Raw genomic sequence first — 19,367 nt, 5'->3', positions numbered from 1 at the left:
ATATTGAGTCCATGAAATATCGAAATTTTTGTCCTAAGTTAGCGGAAAGGGAGACTTTGTGAGAAAAAAATAAATAAAATCAATTTCCACTAACTTGTGCCAAAAAAAAAAAATTCTATGAACTCGCCATGCCCCTCATTGAATACCTTGGGGTGTCTTCTTTCCAAAATGGGGTCACATGTGGGGTATTTATACTGCCCTGGCATTTTAGGGGCCCTAAAGCGTGAGAAGAAGTCTGGGATCCAAATGTCTAAAAATGCCCTCATAAAAGGAATGTGGGCCCCTTTGCGCATCTAGGCTGCAAAAAAGTGTCACACATCTGGTATCGCCGTACTCAGGAGAAGTTGGGCAATGTGTTTTGGGGTGTCATTTTACATATACCCATGCTGGGTGAGAGAAATATCTTGGTCAAATGCCAACTTTGTATAAAAAAAATGGGAAAAGTTGTCTTTTGCCGAGATATTTCTCTCACCCAGCATGAGTATATGTAAAAAGACACCCCAAAACACATTGCCCAACTTCTCCTGAATACGGCGATACCACATGTGTGACACTTTTTTGCAGCCTAGGTGGGCAAAGGGGCCCACATTCCAAAGAGCACCTTTAGGATTTCACAGGTCATTTACCTACTTACCACACATTAGGGCCCCTGGAAAATGCCAGGGCAGTATAACTACCCCACAAGTGACCCCATTTTGGAAAGAAGACACCCCAAGGTATTCCGTGAGGGGCATGGCGAGTTCCTAGACTTTTATATTTTTTGTCACAAGTTAGCGGAAAATGATGATTTTTTTTATTTTTATTTTTTTCCCTTACAAAGTCTCATATTCCACTAACTTGTGACAAAAAATAAAAACTTCCATGAACTCACTATGCCCATCAGCGAATACCTTGGGGTGTCTTCTTTCCAAAATGGGGTCACTTGTGGGGTAGTTATACTGCCCTGGCATTCTAGGGGCCCAAATGTGTGGTAAGGAGTTTGAAATCAAATTCTGTAAAAAATGACCAGTGAAATCCGAAAGGTGCTCTTTGGAATATGGGCCCCTTTGCCCACCTAGGCTGCAAAAAAGTGTCACACATGTGGTATCTCCGTATTCAGGAGAAGTTGGGGAATGTGTTTTGGGGTGTCATTTTACATATACCCATGCTGGGTGAGAGAAATATCTTGGCAAAAGACAACTTTTCCAATTTTTTTATACAAAGTTGGCATTTGACCAAGATATTTATCTCACCCAGCATAGGTATATGTAAAATGACACCCCAAAACACATTCCCCAACTTCTCCTGAATACGGAGATACCACATGTGTGACACTTTTTTGCAGCCTAGGTGGGCAAAGGGGCCCACATTCCAAAGAGCACCTTTCGGATGTCACCGGCCATTTTTTACAGAATTTGATTTCAAACTCCTTACCACACATTTGGGCCCCTAGAATGCCAGGGCAGTATAACTACCCCACAAGTGACCCCATTTTGGAAAGAAGACACCCCAAGGTATTCGCTGATGGGCATAGTGAGTTCATGGAAGTTTTTATTTTTTGTCACAAGTTAGTGGAATATGAGACTTTGTAAGAAAAAAAAAAAAATCATCATTTTCCGCTAACTTGTGACAAAAAATAAAAAGTTCTATGAACTCACTATGCCCATCAGCGAATACCTTAGGGTGTCTACTTTCCGAAATGGGGTCATTTGTGGGGTGTTTGTACTGTAGAACCTCAGGAAACATGACAGGTACTCAGAAAGTCAGAGCTGCTTCAAAAAGCGGAAATTCACATTTTTGTACCATTAGTTTGTAAACGCTATAACTTTTACCCAAATCATTTTTTTTTACCCAAACATTTTTTTTTTATCAAAGACAGGTAGAACAATAAATTTAGAGCAAAATTTATATATGGATGTCGTTTTTTTTGCAAAATTTTACAACTGAAAGTGAAAAATGTCATTTTTTTGCAAAAAAATCGTTAAATTTCGATTAATAACAAAAAAAGTAAAAATGTCAGCAGCAATGAAATACCACCAAATGAGAGCTCTATTTGTGAGAAGAAAAGGAGGTAAAATTCATTAGGGTGGTAAGTTGCATGACCGAGCAATAAACCGCTAAAGTTGTGGAGTGCCGATTTGTAAAAAAGGGCCTGGTCTTTAGGGGGGTATAAACCTGTGGTCCTTAAGTGGTTAAGGTTGCACTGTGTAAATCTTAGACACTTGAATGATTTTTCATGAATGATTTTAGGAATCATGCCACTGTGAATCATGTGGACAGAAGTCTTGTCCTGAGGATAATGATCATTCAGAACAGACGCATCTGAAACAGGCTGATTCTCCTATTGGGATGTGTTCACATGCTGAAATCATATCACTCTTTTTGCTGCAGAACCGTGACAGCCATGTTGCATATGGAGGTAGAGGGGGGCTCCCATCTGCTGGCCAGGAGAACAGCTGAGTGGTTTCAGCTCTGGAGGACTTCTAATGCTTTACAATGATCTGAATGCTCTGCTCCATGATGCAGGTACACACAGCTTGTCGCCAGGACCTTACACAACTAGTAGATCTCCCTTCCCCAGCTTCACAAATATTAAAAGCAATCAAAGCAATCACAGACAAGTATAAACCTCACCTCCAAGGGCTCCCACAAACTTCTCCAACAGGAAGAGAATCTGCTTTATATACATCAGATTTTTTGCCTTCAGTCGGCTCCTGTCAACGGGTCAAGAGATCGCAAATGAAAATCATATTCAGCACCATCAAGGCTATATGCGGAATACAGCAGCCTGCACTCCGCCTACAGCACATCCTATACAGCAGGCCAATCCCAAGTTGTTCAACCTTCCATCAGTCAGTAAGAAATATGAAGTCTCAAGAAAATGTGCAAAGTGAAAATATATACTGCGGTCTGTCTTCTGCCCACCTTGAGGTAGTGACATCAGTCTATTCATTTACTTGTAATGCAACTTATTGATCTTTTAAGAAGCGCATTTCTGTAAAGGGAAGCTGCATTTTCAGTACTTTAACTCTGCAAATACTTTGCTTTGTCTCAGTCGAAGGGATTGTCTGAGTGTTTTATAGTGATGACCTATCCTACCAGTATGACATTGTTGAGGGTCCGACTCCCGGCACCCCCGCTGATCAGCTGTTTGAAGAGGCAGCGGTACTCCGGTGAGCTCGGAGGCCTCCTTGCAGCATACCAAGGACAGTGCCATCCATTGGATAGCAGCTCTGGTTGGTATTGCAGCTCAGAACCATTCACTTGAGAGGGACGGAGCTGCGCCTAGGCCATGTGACCAATCGAAAGTGATGTCACTGGCCTATGATGAGGCTCGGGGCTCCACAGGCTCTTCAAACAGCTGAACCCCCACCAATCAGATACTGATGGCCTATCCTGACGATCTATCCTAGGTTGTCAGTGTAAAAGACAGACAACCCTTCCAAGTGAAGCATTCAGGATTCTGCTGAAGAAAGCTGTAGCGGCGAGTGTAATACAAAGCATCAAAGCTGTAGATCAGTAGAAGGCGCTGTTATATACACTAGTGACATCCAGAGCTGCACTCTGAATTATGCCGACTGCCATTGGAATCTGTCAACACTGTGCTGACAAATACGCCCCTGAATATTTAGCTGTGGACTGTATTTTTTATACAGTGATCTACACCAATCAGTCCAACTGCCCAAAACTGTGTAGATCCATCTTGTGCCACCAAAACAGCCCTAACCCCCCTTCAAAGCATATACTCCACAGGGCGCTCACCAAGTGATGGCCTGTTTCCGATATGTGGAGGTCTGACCTCTAGGACACCCACCGATCCAAAGAAAGAAGGGGATGCAGCGCTGCTTTAGCAGAGTAGTGCCTCAGTCACCAGCTGCTAAGGGAAGGGCAGCGTGGCCCCAATCACTTGATACCCTATCAATATGTCATCCTTTTGTGAGATGGAATAACCTTTTAACTTTTTCAGCAATTTGTGCTACAGTAGCTCTTCTGTGGAATAACAGCAGATGGACTAGGCTTCACTCACAACTCCCATCAGTGGGCCTTGGAGCCCATAACCCATTTCTGGTTCACCAGATGTCCATCACTGGACCACTCTTGGTAGGAACTAAGCACTGTACACCTTCCACCTTTACAGATCTGCCATTTTGACCCAGTTCTTTAGCGGTCACACCTTAGCTCTTGTTAAAGGAAATCTGCCACATGGATTATCAGTAATAAAGTAAAACTATTGCCATGTAGAACATAACACCTCCTTCCCTGATGTACCTTCGGCGTTTCTTGTTTTCTATCTTCCGAAAATCATCTGTGTGTGATATGCAAATTAGGCAGTAAGGTGCCCAGAGGGGCGCTATTTTCTTTCAACGGTACCGCTGAACCCCGCCGCCCGCAATTGCCTTCAATTCAGAGAGAATAATTTTGCAGAAGCAGTACCAAAGACTTCCTGCATCTGAGCACTTTATGTCCTGCTGAGGGCATCAGCCTCAAATGAGTCACTGGTCATGCGTCTGGGTGAGATTTCTCAGCGAAGCTTAAGGCTAGTGTGGGCAGCGTCACCTTGCGTCAGTGATGTAGGGGTGGGGAGGAGGCAACGGCGCTGATGGGGGCGAGGAGTCTCAGCCCAGGAGAGGGGTGCTTGGGCTCTGCTGGAGGGTGGGCCTAGGCACTGGATGGGGGCGTTCCTGGGCACTGTTGAAAGAAAATAACGCCCCTCTGGGCAGCTTACTGCCTAATTTGCATTTCATACAAAGAGGATTTTCGTAAGATAGAAAACAAGAAACACCGAATGGAAGGTACATCAGGGAAGGAGGTGTTATGTTCTACATGGCAATAGTTTTACTTTATTAGTGATAATCCATGTGACAGATTTCCTTTAAAGGGAGTCTTTCACGCCGATTGACCCTATTAACCTATTAACAGACTTATGTCCACGGCATCCCCCCTATTAAAACTGTTCTTACCGTTAGTTCCCTGCTAGCATCGTTCGTCCGAAAAACACTTTTATTCCGTATGCAAATTAGGCTGTGAAGGTGCCCAGGGGCGGCCTTACAACGGCCGGTGCCCAGGCCCCTGGTTCATTTTCATACCAATCCACTCCCCCTCTGCCGCTTCTGCCCGCCCATCCGCTGCGTCTGCCCGCCCTTGGTCTCTTCTCTATCCTTCCTCCCAACCACCCAATGTGTACGGGACCGCATCTCTAAGCACAAATCTGATATCCGTTGCCATAAAACCGAACTACCAGTACCACACCATTTCATCTCTGCTAACCACCAGATCAATCAATTAAAATACCAAATCCTTGAACAAGTAGGATCGGCAAGACGCGGAGGAAACAGGATAGCACGATTAAAACAACGCGAAGCGTACTGGATTTTCGAACTTAACACCCTGGCACCCCGTGGGTTAAATAGAGACTTTGATTTCTGTATTTCTTGATTCTTGTGTTGTGTTTTGTATTCCTATTCTCTTGGATTCGTAGGTCTACATGCTAGCATTCTATTCCTTCCTCCATTACAACTCATGGTTTAAGATATTATATGTGAGATAAATATGAGATATGCTTCCAGATATTAATCCTTCTTCCCCCCCTCTTTATTTTCCACAGGTGAAATGACCACTATCACACAGGTAGTATCACGCCACTGCCATAGTATACTATAGTAATATATAGATATATATGTAAGGATACATAGTGATATACTTATTACCTTAGACTAGCCAATATCTTAGTTTTAACTTATATTCCTACTTCTAACAAATAGATAGCGACTGTGTACTAATATGAGCAATCTCCATGTGTTAAATGCTGACTTTCTGTTCCCTATGCCGTTCCATTCCTTCTATTAGAATCGCGATTGCCATTGCGCATGCGCTCATGTGCCTACGTCATACCAGTTCCCTTTCTAGACCAACACTCGCTACTGCGCATGCGCCCGCACACAATTCATCCGGCGTGAGCTACTCTCTGCCCCTTAGATCATCAAGTTGCTCCACGCATGCGTCCATAGGTGACGCCAGACATCCGACACAACATGAGTGAATACTAGCGATTCACTCTATATATGCGCACACTTATGACGCCACTTACCTGGCGCAAGACACGCCTCTCCACGCTCCTCTCTACCTTTATAAACCACACAGATCATTAGCCTCCCTACACCATCCCAGAGACTCCTTACAATGCAGACTAAGGTATGTGAGCTCCTACAATTTATGACTTAGGATCCTGTCAAAATCTGTGGCTATGTTCTAAAATCAGGAATTCTGTTAGTTACCTGTTACCTCTGATATTGTATCTATATCTTAGTCTATTGGCAGTATACTTTAGTGGTCTATACTTTAGTGGTCTTTACTATATTACCTGTATCACCTACACTATTATAATACTATCTTAGTCTCCACCTAATATTATACTATTTGGATTCCGCAGATACCCTACATATATCCTGTCACCGCTATCTGGATATCTCTACCACAGCGTCCCGTTTTATACTACTGCCATCACCTTGTGCCATACTATGTAATTGGTAGATCGCTTGACCATACATATGTCTATATGATTTTGGTTCGTTATGTATATATTCTCTCTTATATGACAGATTTTTCTTCCCAATACTAATAGTACTACCATTATATTGTCAAACTATATTATGCTATATGACAAACAACTATTTTCTATCGATGTATATATTAATTTAAAACATTTACTTGTTTATATATTAGGCCGTGAACAAGGTCTAAGACTAGACCGAAACGTTGGCCAGTGGCTTATTAATTTTGGATGCATATAAAAATGAAAAAATATACAATGAAATGAAATAAAACAAGCAACTTAAAAGCAGCTATAGAGTGCCGTGGTTTTTTTATATAAATTAGATGCACCTCTACCACTGAGCACCGCCCACCATAACCAGGAGTGCCGCTCAACCACCTTTTCTCAATATTCGGGTTCCTGCTCAACCTGGAGAAATCCTGTCTGACTCCAGGTCAGGAGATGGAATTTTTGGGTTTCACGATAAGTTCTGTTACAGAGACTCTCAGTCTTCCGACTTCCAAGGTCCAAGCGATCCGCAAAGAGCTTTGTCGAGCTCTTTCCCTCCCTCAGGTCTCACTACGTCAGCTGGCCCGTGTCATAGGCCTCCTCTCGGCCTCTATCCAGGCGGTTTTTCCAGCTCCCCTGCAGTACCGTGCCATGCAACGCCTCAAGAACACCCACCTTCAGGCAGGCCTCTCTTATTCGGACTTGATCACCCTGGACGAGGCAGCCAGAGTCGAGTTGACTTGGTGGATTTACAATTTGGAGCTCTGGAACGGCAAGGCGATTTTCGCCCCTCGTCCGGATTTTACGGTCGATTCGGACGCAAGTCTGCTGGGATGGGGAGCCTTCTGCAACGGAGTGACCACCGGAGGACGCTGGTCTACGGAGGAATCTACCTTACACATCAACGCCCTGGAACTTCTCGCGGGCACTTTCACGAATGGATTGACCGGGACCTGCATCAAACTACGGATGGACAAAGTGTCGGCAGTTCGCTATGTCAACGCCATGGGAGGCACACATTCGTCGACTCTGTCCCATCTGGCTCGGGATTTTTGGACCTTCTGCATCTCCAGGGACATCACCGTAGTGGCGGAATACCTACCCGGTCTCCACAACACCCGCGCGGACTGGAGTTCACGTTTTCTTTCCGACTCCAGCGATTTGAGGCTGGACACGACGGTATTCGCTTCTATATCCTCCCTTTGGGGACCCTTCTATTTGGACCTCTTCGCGTCCCGCTTGAACTCTCAGCTTCTCCGTTTCTACAGCTGGCGTCCGGATCCAGACGCGGAAGCAATAGACGCCCTTTTGCAGGACTGGTCGGGACATCTGATGTATGCCTTCCCACCATTTGCTCTGATCCCCCGAGTCTTGGCTCAGATTCGCCATCAGAGGGCCGAACTAGTTCTGATTGTCCCGTTCTGGACCACACAATCCTGGTTTCCTCAGCTATTGGTCCTGATTCAGTCCTGATTCAGTGCCCTTTACTTCTCCCAATGTTTCCGGACCTCTTATTAGATCCTTCGGGTCTTCAACATCCCCTCATACTAGAGGGATCTCTGCAGCTCCTTGCCTGCAGGGTCTCGGGGAACCCTGGCACGTCTCTGCAATTTCGGACTCAGCTAGACGTCTTTTGGAAGACGCATGGGCTCCCGGAACCAGACGATCCTATCGTGCAGCCTGGAAATCTTGGGCTGACTGGTGCGTGGTTAGGGACGTGGATCCCTTTTCAGCACCTGTAACGGAGATTCTAGAATTCCTCACGTCTCTTTTTGATAAGGGTAGGGCTTATCGTACGATCAATCTGTATCGTTCGTCCATTTCCGCCTCTCATCTAGGTTTTAATGGAGTTCCTGCGGGTCAACACCTTTTGGTATGTCGTCTTCTTAAGGGCTCCCGCCTTTCGCGCCCTCCTAGGCCCCGTTTTTCGTCCACCTGGGACGTATCTTCAGTCCTGTTTCTTTTCTCGTCCTGTCCGCCCAACTCAGATCTATCCTTGCGACATTTTTCCGCTAAGTTGGTTTCACTATTTTGTTTGGTCTCTTGTAAAAGAGTCTCAGACGTCAGAGCCTTGGACTTCGACGCTCGTTCTTTTACTCCGGAGGGTGTGGTATTTAATATCACTCGCCGCACCAAAACCGATATTCGATCGGTGTCTTATCCGTGTTTTCCGGATACTCCGTCTCTCTGTCCAGTCGCTTGTCTGAGAGAGTATGAATCTCGCACTGCTTCTCATCATGTTTTCTCTTGCCCTCAGCTTTTCCTATCTTACCGCCGTCCTTTTCACCCTGTTACCAGCGTCACCTTGGCTCGATGGGTTAAATGGATTATGTCCCAAGCAGGAATTGATACAGCGGTTTTCACCGCACATTCCACCAGAGGTGCTGCTGCAACTTCCATGGCAGTCGCCGAAGCACGATTGGAGGACATTATGCGGCTTGCAGACTGGTCCCGAGTTTCGACATTTCGCGAGTTCTATCTTCGTCCTCCTTCTCATGTTGTTTCTCAGCTTTAAACTCGCAATAGGAGCCTCCGTGTCATGTAATAAAATTGCATGATTTTCCGATCCTGTGACGTAAAATCATGATTTTATTAAAGACACGGAGGCGAGTATTGCCCCTTCCCTCCCTTTTTATTAGGTTGTCATTATTGCTTTCTGGAATTAGTGCGTTTTCCTTATACTGTTTTTAAATATCTCATACTGTATTTGAATTTAGTCTTTTTGGTGACGATCTTAATAAACTTTGCTTTATTCACCCCCCTTACAAGGTCAATTACCCTTTGTCTTTATGTTTTTTCTTTTCATAGGATGAATCTACTACTTGTGCTACAACTGCTGACTACAGTGTCTACTTTTTCGTTCTCCAGCTCAACAGCTCCGTTTCCATGAGGATTTCGTATTAGGTTTTTGTTCTTTCAGCTGGAACTTTTTTCTTCAAGTTTGAATGTTCAGTTTTCAAGTGGAGAATCACCATCAAAGAAAGAGGAGGAGTGTTTGGGATTCAGACCTATTATACTGGGTCATATGTGGGAGGGTTCTGTTGCCTTGGCGACTTGTTTGGGTTGTATTTTTTTCTTTGCTGCTATTTGTCTTAGTAAAGAAAGAGAAAGCAATACTCGCCTCCGTGTCTTTAATAAAATCATGACTTTACGTCACAGGATCGGAAAATCATGCAATTTCATTCCGCATTTTGCGGAACGGAATTGCGGACCCATTCTTTTCTATGGAGCAGCACGATGTGCTGCCCGGATCCGGAGTTGCGGATCCGCACTTCTGGGTCCGCAATTCCAATCCCGAAAAAAATAGAACATGTCCTATTCTTGTCCGCAATTGCGGACAATAGGCATTTTCTATTAAGTGCCGGCGATGTCCATGCTTTGCGGATCCGTGAAACACACACGGACGTGTGAATGGACCCTTAATCACATCACTTGATCAGTGTATGTACACGGTGACACCATCAGCGAAATAATGAGGGCAGGAATGTAATTCAGGATCAGTACAGAATAAGTAATGTACACAGTGGCTCCACCAGCAGAATAGTGAGTACAGCTCTGAAATACAAAACAGAATGTAACTCCAGATCAATACAGGATGAGTAATCTATATACACAGTGACTCCACCAGCAGAATAGTAATAGCAGCTCTGGAGTATAATACAGGATGTAACTCAGGATCAGTACAGGATAAGTAATGTATGTACACAGTGACTCCACCAGCAGAATAGTGAGTGCAGCTCTGGAGTATAATACAGGATGTAACTCAGGATCAGTAATGTATGTACACTGTGACTCCACCAGCAGAATAGTGAGTGCAGCTCTTGAGTATAATACAGGCTGTAATTCAGGATCAGTACAGGATAAGTAATGTATGTACACAGTGACTCCTCCAGCAGAATAGTGAGTGCAGCTCTGGAGTATAAGGCTACATGCACACGACCGTTCAGTTTTTTGCGCAAACCGCGGATCCGCAAAAAACGGAAGCCGCCCATGTGCCTTCCGCAATTTGCGGAACGGAACGGGTGGCCCATTGTAGAAACACCTATTCTTGTCCGCAAAACGGACAAGAATAGGACATGCTATATATTTTTTTTTCCGGGACCAGGGAACAGAGCAAAGGATGCGGACAGCACACGGAGTGCTGTCCGCATCTTTTGTGGCCCCATTGAAGTAAATAGTTCCGCACCCGAGCCGCAAAAACTGCGGCTCGGATGCGGACCCGAAAAACGGTCGTGTGCATGAGGCCTAATACTGGATGTAACTCAGGATCAGTACAGGATTAGTAATGTATGCACAAAGTGACTCCAGCAGTAGAATAATGAGTGAAGCTCTGGAGTATAATACAGGGTGTAACTCAGGATCAGTACAAGTAATGTAATGTATGTATGCAGTGACTCCACCAGCAGAATAGGGAGTGCAGCTCTGGAGTATAATACAGGATAGAACTCAGGATCAGTACAGGATAAGTAATGTATGTACGCAGTGACTCCACCAGCAGAATAGGGAGTGCAGCTCTGGAGTATAATACAGGATAGAACTCAGGATCAGTACAGGATAAGTAATGTATGTACGCAGTGACTCCACCAGCAGAATAGGGAGTGCAGCTCTGGAGTATAATACAGGATAGAACTCAGGATCAGTACAGGATAAGTAATGTAATGTAAGTACACAGTGACTCCATCTGCATAATACTGAGTGCAGCTCTGGAGTATAATGCATTGCCAGTTATAATCAACAGAAGCTTAACTGGACAATATATGATGAAATGCATGTTGGAAGTTAACCCATTCAAAATGAAGGCCTTCAGATACGGAAATGCCCACAGCGAAACTCACCTTTTGAAAGGGCATATTCTAAAATGTGAATTCTTTTTTTTGTTTGTTTTATATTTTAGTTTAATATTTTTTTTTTTTTTTTTTCGCGGCACAGGTGAGGCTTTAACATATGCCAAAACTGAAAAAGTATGTTTACTTTTTCTAGTTTTACCCAGTGAAAAATTTGCAAATATGCACGTTTCCTTTTTTCTTTTTAGAATCTAATATAATTACTTCAGCCAAAATGTCTTATAGGGAAGAATAGACTTAAGGATACCATGTATGTGTACACTGCCTAATATGCACAGTAGCTATAATGGCCAAGAAAAAAGGAAGCTATTTGCATTCAGGTCCCAGTGCATTTAGACACGGAGCCGGTCATGTCATCTCATGAGTGCTACTCTGTAGGCAGTATGCTATACAGCAGGAGGAGCTGAGCAGATTGATGTAGAACGTCAGTAAAACCTGTAATGTATACATTTCAATCTCTTCTCTGTCTATGCTTAGCAGTCGCGGTCCTACTTAGCTTTGGCATGCAGAGCTAGCTGTCAGTCCCTGACAGGACAGCCTACGTGACTCCTAGAGTATAGAAAGAGAAGAGGTTTAAATGAATAAATTACACGTTTTACAGCCTCGTTTACCATGAAACTATACATCAATCTATTCCTGCTCTATAACATGCGGATTGCAGATTGGATTACATTTTCATGGCGACAGGTTCCTTTTAACGGCAGAGCGCCGTGCGTGGAGCTCATTCTGCCATTGAAGTGAGGACTTTGGATGTACATCCTGACAGCACGGGGCATAGTCGGCCAGGATGTAAAATGGAGGCGGGAAGGGGGTTAGCTATTTTGTCGTAACATAAAAAGGTTTGCTTTACGATTTCATTCCAAACTGTAATCAAAGGAGATTTTCCGGGTCCTTTTAGACCAAGTGTTAGCAGAGCGATTCTCAGCTGGCAGGACATCAACCACATTTACTCACGGAAGGAATTTGCACTTGTGCAAAGCGAAAAAAATAAAACACATGGTTTATCCGCTGCAGCTGGAGCAAGAGAAGAGAACTGTCATCTCCAGTAATAGAAGAAAATTACAGGGGAAATGAACATGTAAGGGAGAAGAGATTACACCGCCAATTACAGTATCATTACAACAAATACCTGTATCGCTCCATGTACTGCACCAGCTGGGAGTGAGCCTGACACAACTGAAATGAAACACACAGAGTAAGCTTAGTCCTGGGATTCACAGGGGGACACGTGGAGTCCAGCCAAAAACACAGCGCAGAGGCACGGGAAGGACACTTTAATTACTCTGTGCTTTGCGGCAGAACCTGAGAGCCTGCGGTGATGGCAGAATCTCAGGCCGGGCCTGCCGAACACGACACAGAGCAGCCTGAATAGAGTGCACAATAATTAGCTGCAAAGAGGAACATAATGACATGGAAAGGGAAGAGCAATGTTTTAATGGCTGGCAGCAGATGACAAAAAGTATTCAACCCCTGGACTAGATCATGTTTGAAAACCTCTTATGAGCATCAGCTGTACATGTACGAAGGATGTCCAGACTTTAAAGATGGCGTCCACCCGGAGGCAATGTCCGTGATTGGCGATAACACAGATCAAGGACATCAACTCTTCAGATGCTGTAGTCATCTGTGCGGTAAAATCCCGGAAGCACTGTACTCCTGGGCCCAAACGGCTCCCCCGCGCTGAGATCGAGGGAACCGTTCAGTTGCTATGGCAGCCTCCGACCTGAAGGCTCTGAGGCCTGCCATAGTGAAGTTCCTATCCAGCCATGGCGGGGCTCCAAGGGAACACAGTGAAGCTCTCATAGGCTGCAGTGATAAATTATTGCAGTCTATAGAAGAAATAAATAACAGCAGGTTCAAGTCCCCTAAGGCCCCTTTCACACGAACGAGTTTTCCGCATGGGTGCAATGAGTGATGTGAACGCATAGCACCCACACTGAATCCGGACCTATTCCTTTCAGAGGGTCTGTGTACACGAGCGTTTTTTTTTTACTCATCAGTTCTGCGTTGCGTTAAAAAAGCAGCATGTTCTATGTTCTGCGTTTTTCACGCATCCGCCCTGGCCGCATAGAAGTGAATGAGGCTTCAGTGAACAACGCACTGCATCCGGAAGCAAGTGCGGATGCAATGCGTTTTTCACTGATGGTTGCTACGAGATGTTGTTTGTAAACCTTCCGTTTTTTATCACACGCGTGAAAACAGCGTGAAAAACAAAAGCGCATTGCACCCGCGTGGAAAAAACTGAACGCAACTGAAGACAAAATTGACTGAACTTGCTTGCAAAATGGTGCGAGTTTGACTGAATGCACCCTGAACGCATCCGGACCTAATCCGTAACAATCAAGTGAAAGAGACCTAAGGGGACTTAATATAAGCATAAAGAAGGTAAAAAAAAGCTATAAAATAAAAAAATATTAAATATAAAATAAATATATATATATATATATATATATATATATATATATATATATATATATATATAAAAAACTCCATATCTCCCCCTTTCCCCATATTAAAAGTAAACATAAACAAACAATAAAAAATAAAATAAAAAAAAACATTAGCATCGCCATGTCCCAAACCTATTAAAATATAAATGTCATTTATCCTGTAGATTTAAATACAGTATATACAAGATATGGGGGTCAGAAGATGGCAATGCAGAGAAAAACTATATAAATGTGGCACTGCTGTAATTGCACTTGTCCAGGGAATGAAGATAATAGGTCAAATTTACCGCATATGGAATTCTGTAATACCAAAACCCATAAAACTATGGCAGAATTGCGTCTTGCAAACTGCAGCAGGTTTTCGCCCCAGAATTCTCCTGTATTATATCACTCATTTCACAAATCTTCCAGGGCCTTGCCCCTCACTGCACAATACTGGCACCGCCTATCTTCTAAGTGTTTCTGAGGTTGTGCAGTGCTTGTCTTATGCCATCCAACTTTCTAACGTATTTTCTGCTTAAAATTTTCTCCACTTTCAAGATCGGACTTGCTGCCAGTAAACTAGAGGCCGAAACATGTTCTTCTGAGGTTTTGTTGGGAAGCATGGAGACTCTACATGTAGTCTCCAAAAACATAATGGCCCAGATGACTAATTGTAAAGACGGCATAAGCTTACACAGGCTGTCAGGACCGGCAGCAGATTTATCACAGGGGCTCAGCTAGATGATAAATGTCGTGCAGGGGCAGACACTTTTCTCTCACTCTATACCAACTATTGGTGGACTTACTTTGAGGTGGATTTTTACGCCAGAATTGCGCTAAAATGGCACTTCGTAGGCTCCACCCCCTTTCCAGCAAAGCTCCAGCTACTTGGCAAAAACCCCATCAGAAAAGTGTAGAAACCTTCTACATGCACCATTTTGCAACCCTTTTTAAGATTTGTAGCAGATACAATAGTAAATTTGGGCCAATAAGTTCATTTTGAATGTACATCATGAGCCCCTAAGAGGACAGGGACCAGTGTGTACAGCGCTGCTGAATACATTGGTGCTATATAAATGAATAAGATACAAAAGCAGACGCCATCCCATGTGACCTAACTACACAAGCAGCACACATCTCTCACCTCTCTGGTTTGCTACAACGTATCAGTCAAGACATGAGCCTATTTAGCTCATGCATTATATAAACCAGAGGCAACTGCAGCAAACCCTCAGCTGTGGAAAATTTATTCTTTTGGACATAAACAAGAACATTGCCATTCACTGTTAGGAGGTAGAGTTCTTGAGGAATTAAAACAAACAGTTTTTGGGTTAGTGCTCCTTTTAGGCTACTTTCACACTTGCGTTCGGAGCGGATCCGTCTGATGTTTCATCAGGCGGATCCGCTCCGATAATGCAGACGTTTGCATCCGTTCAGAACGGATCCGTCTGCATTATTACTTAGAAAATTTTCTAAGTCTGAAAATAGCCTGAGCGGATCAGTCCAGACTTTACATTGAAAGTCAATGGGGAACGGATCCGCTTGAAGATTGAGCCATATGGTGTCATCTTCAAGCGATTCCGTCCCCATTGACTTCCATTATAAGTCTGGACGGATCCACTCGCCTCCGCACGGCCAGGCGGACACCCGAACGCTGCAAGCAGCGTTCAGGTGTTCGCTCACTGAGCGGAGCGGAGGCTGAGCGCTGGCAGGCGGATGCATTCTCAGTGGATCCGCCTCCACTGAGAATGCATTGGGGCCGGACGGCTGCGTTCGGGACCGCTCGTGAGCCCCTTCAAACGGATCTCACGAGCGGACACCTGAACGCAGGTGTGAAAGTAGCCTAAAGGGGTTGTCCCACGAAAAAATATTCTACAGTTTTCAAACCAGTGCCTGGAGCTGAATACTTTTGTAATTGCATGTAAAAAAAAAATTGCATAGCCACTGAGTTATTTAATAAAACGTATCTGTATAGCGCCACCAGCAGTTTGTTTTTTTCTTATTTCTTTGTCCTGCTCTCTGAGAAGGCCGCACATGCTCAGTTTCATCCTTCAGCTGCCTCCTGAGCTGTGATAGAGAGAGCATGGACACGCCCCCTTAGCTGCAGCAGAAAAGACACTCCCCTTGAGCTGTCAACTTGATATAAATCTAGCAGAGCAATGAATGGGGAGATCTCTGGATCAATGTGAGGTACAGGGCTGGTTCTAGCTTTGTTAGGGTCCATTTAGATGTCCGTTGAATGGGTCCAGATACATTCTGCAATTATGCGGAACGGGTGCAGACCCATTCATTGTCAATGGAGCCGGAAAAGATGTGCTGTCCGCATCCGCATTTCCAGACCGCGGCCCTGAACTTCCGGTCCGTGGCTCCGGAAAAAAATTGAGAATGTCCTATTCTTGTCCGCAGCTGCGGACAAGAATAGGAATTATCTATTAAGCACTGGCGATGTGCGGCATCAGTGTTTTGTGGCCCACAATTTGCGGACCGCAAAACACTACAGACGTCTGAATGGACCCTTAGAAAGAGGCTGTCATATAATATATGATGTCTAATTTTCATTTTTTACATTAGTCATGGGATAACCCCTTTAAGACAACATTTTGGTAAAGTGAGAAAAGACTAAAGATGATGTGAAGGTGAAAAGAGGAAAGGATGTGGTGGGTGTAAAAATAAAAGCCATAAATAAAAGATCTCACCCCCTAAGAGCTGTACTCCCAGCAGGGAAGGAAAATCGTGCTCTCCGGCAGTTACTCAGCCACTCACATCAATACATTAAGACATTGATCTAGGAAGTTAAATGGCCAGGATCAGAGCTATTTCTGATCCCAGCCACTACGGTGGGAGCCTGGCTCCAATATTAGTTTGCTCTTCAGGGGCGAGGCCAATATCAATTCTGATGGAAAGCAGAGTCGTGTTTCAATTAAATGGGGAATTAATAAAATGTATTTTTGATGAACAGCCCAGCCCTACTTTGACAGGAAACAGGATTTTTGTACTCCCAGTAAAATCTCTTTCTTGTATCTTTATTGGGTGCCACAACCCTCGGCAACCTAAAGCCTGCTATGCATGAGACAATGATCCGCTGCATTGCAATCAGCTGTCCGTGGGATAGTTTGTTTGAACAATCCCACCAGCAACATGACAGACTAAACTGGCAAACCAGGGAATAAGTTTTTTAAAAATCTGACTCCCAGGTCCTTCAGCCCAATGGCAAATGATTGGCCAACTTTAGCTGCTCATGCCGTACACGTGCAATTTCAGCCAACAATGGGCAAAAGTTTCCTACCTGTCCATTCCCATTATCAGCAAACACACAGATGGTTAGCTGACATCATCCATTTCGGTGTACTTCATGTGTATGGCCAGCTTACATGCTAGGCCCAAGAGCAGACTTACCTGCAGGAAGAAATGGAGAGCAAGAAAAGCACCCTGGAGAAGATCTGCCTCTTTTCATACCACCTATGGAGGCGTTCCAGTCACAGTGGTAATTACAACAACAACAAAAAAGTTGGATCCTTTGCTTAGATGGTCTGGCTGAGCTAGACCCAAAACCCACTCACTCTCAGGAGTGTCATTCATGAAGAAGATCAGACTAGCAAAGTGCTACTGAATTGACAATCACTTTGTCACCTGGGCAAGAACATAAAGCCTACATCTGTGTAGAATAGCATCTCCAGAAAAGTGAATGCACTGCGAAGTAGAGACGCAAGCTTGACTGATTACTGCCTAAGCGAGAGATGGTTTGAGCAGGAACCTTCTGATTATATTGTCGAGACATGAGATGACTACAACCCCTCTGGACAACAGAGGGGTCCAGACCCCATCCAAAAGTGCAGTAGTCGCCAGGACAATGAGCAGGTTTGAATACAGCTATAAAAGGGAAAGAGGGACCATGGAAGATGCGCCTTGATCTGGTTTCAAATTTAAATCTCAGAAGAAACCTAAGTTAGATAGGGAGATGGGACAGGAGGGACAGACTACTAGGAATAGAAGAAAAACTCCATCTTGTACCCGGTAAAGACAATGTCCTTAACCCAAGCAACCTCTGACAGACAGCTCAACTTCTGGATTGTGCGAGAAAAGATCTTTTGGCACTGTTAGCCTCAGAGATAATCAAGTTAGGTGCAAAGCAAACTGGTCTCTGAAAGAAGCGAGGCCAGGAAGAGATTCTAAGCCTTTAAAAGAAACCCATGTCTTCAACCACAGACCCTAAGGAAGCCTGCATGCTTTTTTAGCTGCTTAAGAAGGGCATTTGACTGATGCTGGAGATCCTGAACAAAGATCTACGTAAGCGTGATTGATTTATCTAGTTTGAAAGATTCTCCAGATCTTCTGCCAGTAGCCCATCCAAGAGATTTTTTGTCCCACATAGGAAATACCATGGAGTTCCCAGTGGATAAAAAAGCTGGGCAGGGAGTGAAGTGGGCACCTCAGAGGCAGATTTGCTCAATGAGCCTGCGTGTAAGGCTTTAAGAAGGCGGATGTATGTGCCATCGGGGGCACAGTACTTTAGAGTGTTGACATCACAAGATCCAAAGTGAATGACAATATCCATTTGGACACCAGGTGGGCAAGGAGAGAAGAAGAGGTTGCCCGAGTGTTTGGTTTCTGAAAAATCTTTGTTAGGGTGTTTTTTGGGCAAGGACCTTATTAAGACTTGGAAATGTCAGTGAAGCAGTTGAAGGACATCTCCTCTTAGAGGGTATTAGCTTCTGCTTTCTTGATTGTGAGGTTACCCAGCCAGCAGATATAAAGCTGTCAGGGGAGGTATGGGTCTGACTCCAAATCAGAATCCAAGGACAACATCTCCTCTACGGAAGAAGGATCGTCTAGAAAAGAGCAAACATTTGATGAGTGAACCTGAGGGGATCCTGAAAAATTTGTGGGACCTGCCAACATAGGGGACCTCCTGGCTGTTCATTAAATAGATAATAGCATACCAGAAAATTTGTTTATCTACAGTAGAATAGCGCATTTATATACACACACACATGACCACGTCAATGTGAAAACTTCCATTCTTTATACTAATGGCTGAATTTTCAGAACTGAAAATATTGCAAAACAGAAATAATAAGGATTATATTACAAAAGTTCTACAAAAATGGGGCATAGTGATTAGTGAGGCCATTGATTAGCCGACGCCACGGGAGGACTGGCTATAGACCCTACAGGGAAAATTCCTGGTGGGCCGCCCAAACCCTCATCACTGCCGCTAGCCAGATACATAATGACCTTTCAGTGGAAATTAACACTGTGAGAATCAGGTACTCATGTACCCAGCCTGCGACCACACATGCCCTCCTGAAATTAATGCCCCGCATCTCACCTCCATCTAAGCCTCCTGCTTCATATCTTAAACAGAGACAACTAGAGGATGGCAGAAAATGGCAGCTATTGATGGCCACCACAGAGGGACTGCTTTTAGGACAGTATATTGTGCTGCACTGTGGTATTTGGATCTGCTGGGATGGTATTTGGCACTGTGGTATTGCTGATAATGCCTACTTGTGTTGCCCCACCTTCTGTCAATTTGGACCCGCCTACCACACAGGGCCACCTGAAGTTCCC

General features: G+C 44.3%; 1 protein-coding gene across 1 annotated transcript in view; it reads right to left on the bottom strand.

Moving 5' to 3' along the window:
- The window catches only part of DDX11 (DEAD/H-box helicase 11), a 123,891-nt gene that overhangs the window by 58,871 nt on the left and 45,653 nt on the right, over window positions 1-19,367 (bottom strand). Inside the window, exons 11-12 of the mRNA XM_040436290.1 lie at window positions 12,494-12,540; window positions 2,614-2,693 (exon numbers count right to left, since the gene is read on the bottom strand). Of these exons, the coding sequence (XP_040292224.1) occupies window positions 2,614-2,693; window positions 12,494-12,540 (127 nt within the window). The remainder of the gene's footprint in view (window positions 1-2,613; window positions 2,694-12,493; window positions 12,541-19,367) is intronic.

This window comes from Bufo bufo, chromosome 1 (assembly GCF_905171765.1).
Source record: "Bufo bufo chromosome 1, aBufBuf1.1, whole genome shotgun sequence".
Taxonomy (NCBI): domain Eukaryota; kingdom Metazoa; phylum Chordata; class Amphibia; order Anura; family Bufonidae; genus Bufo; species Bufo bufo.
Note: the sequence above shows the minus strand (reverse complement) of the source record. Positions and strands in the feature narration are given on the sequence as shown.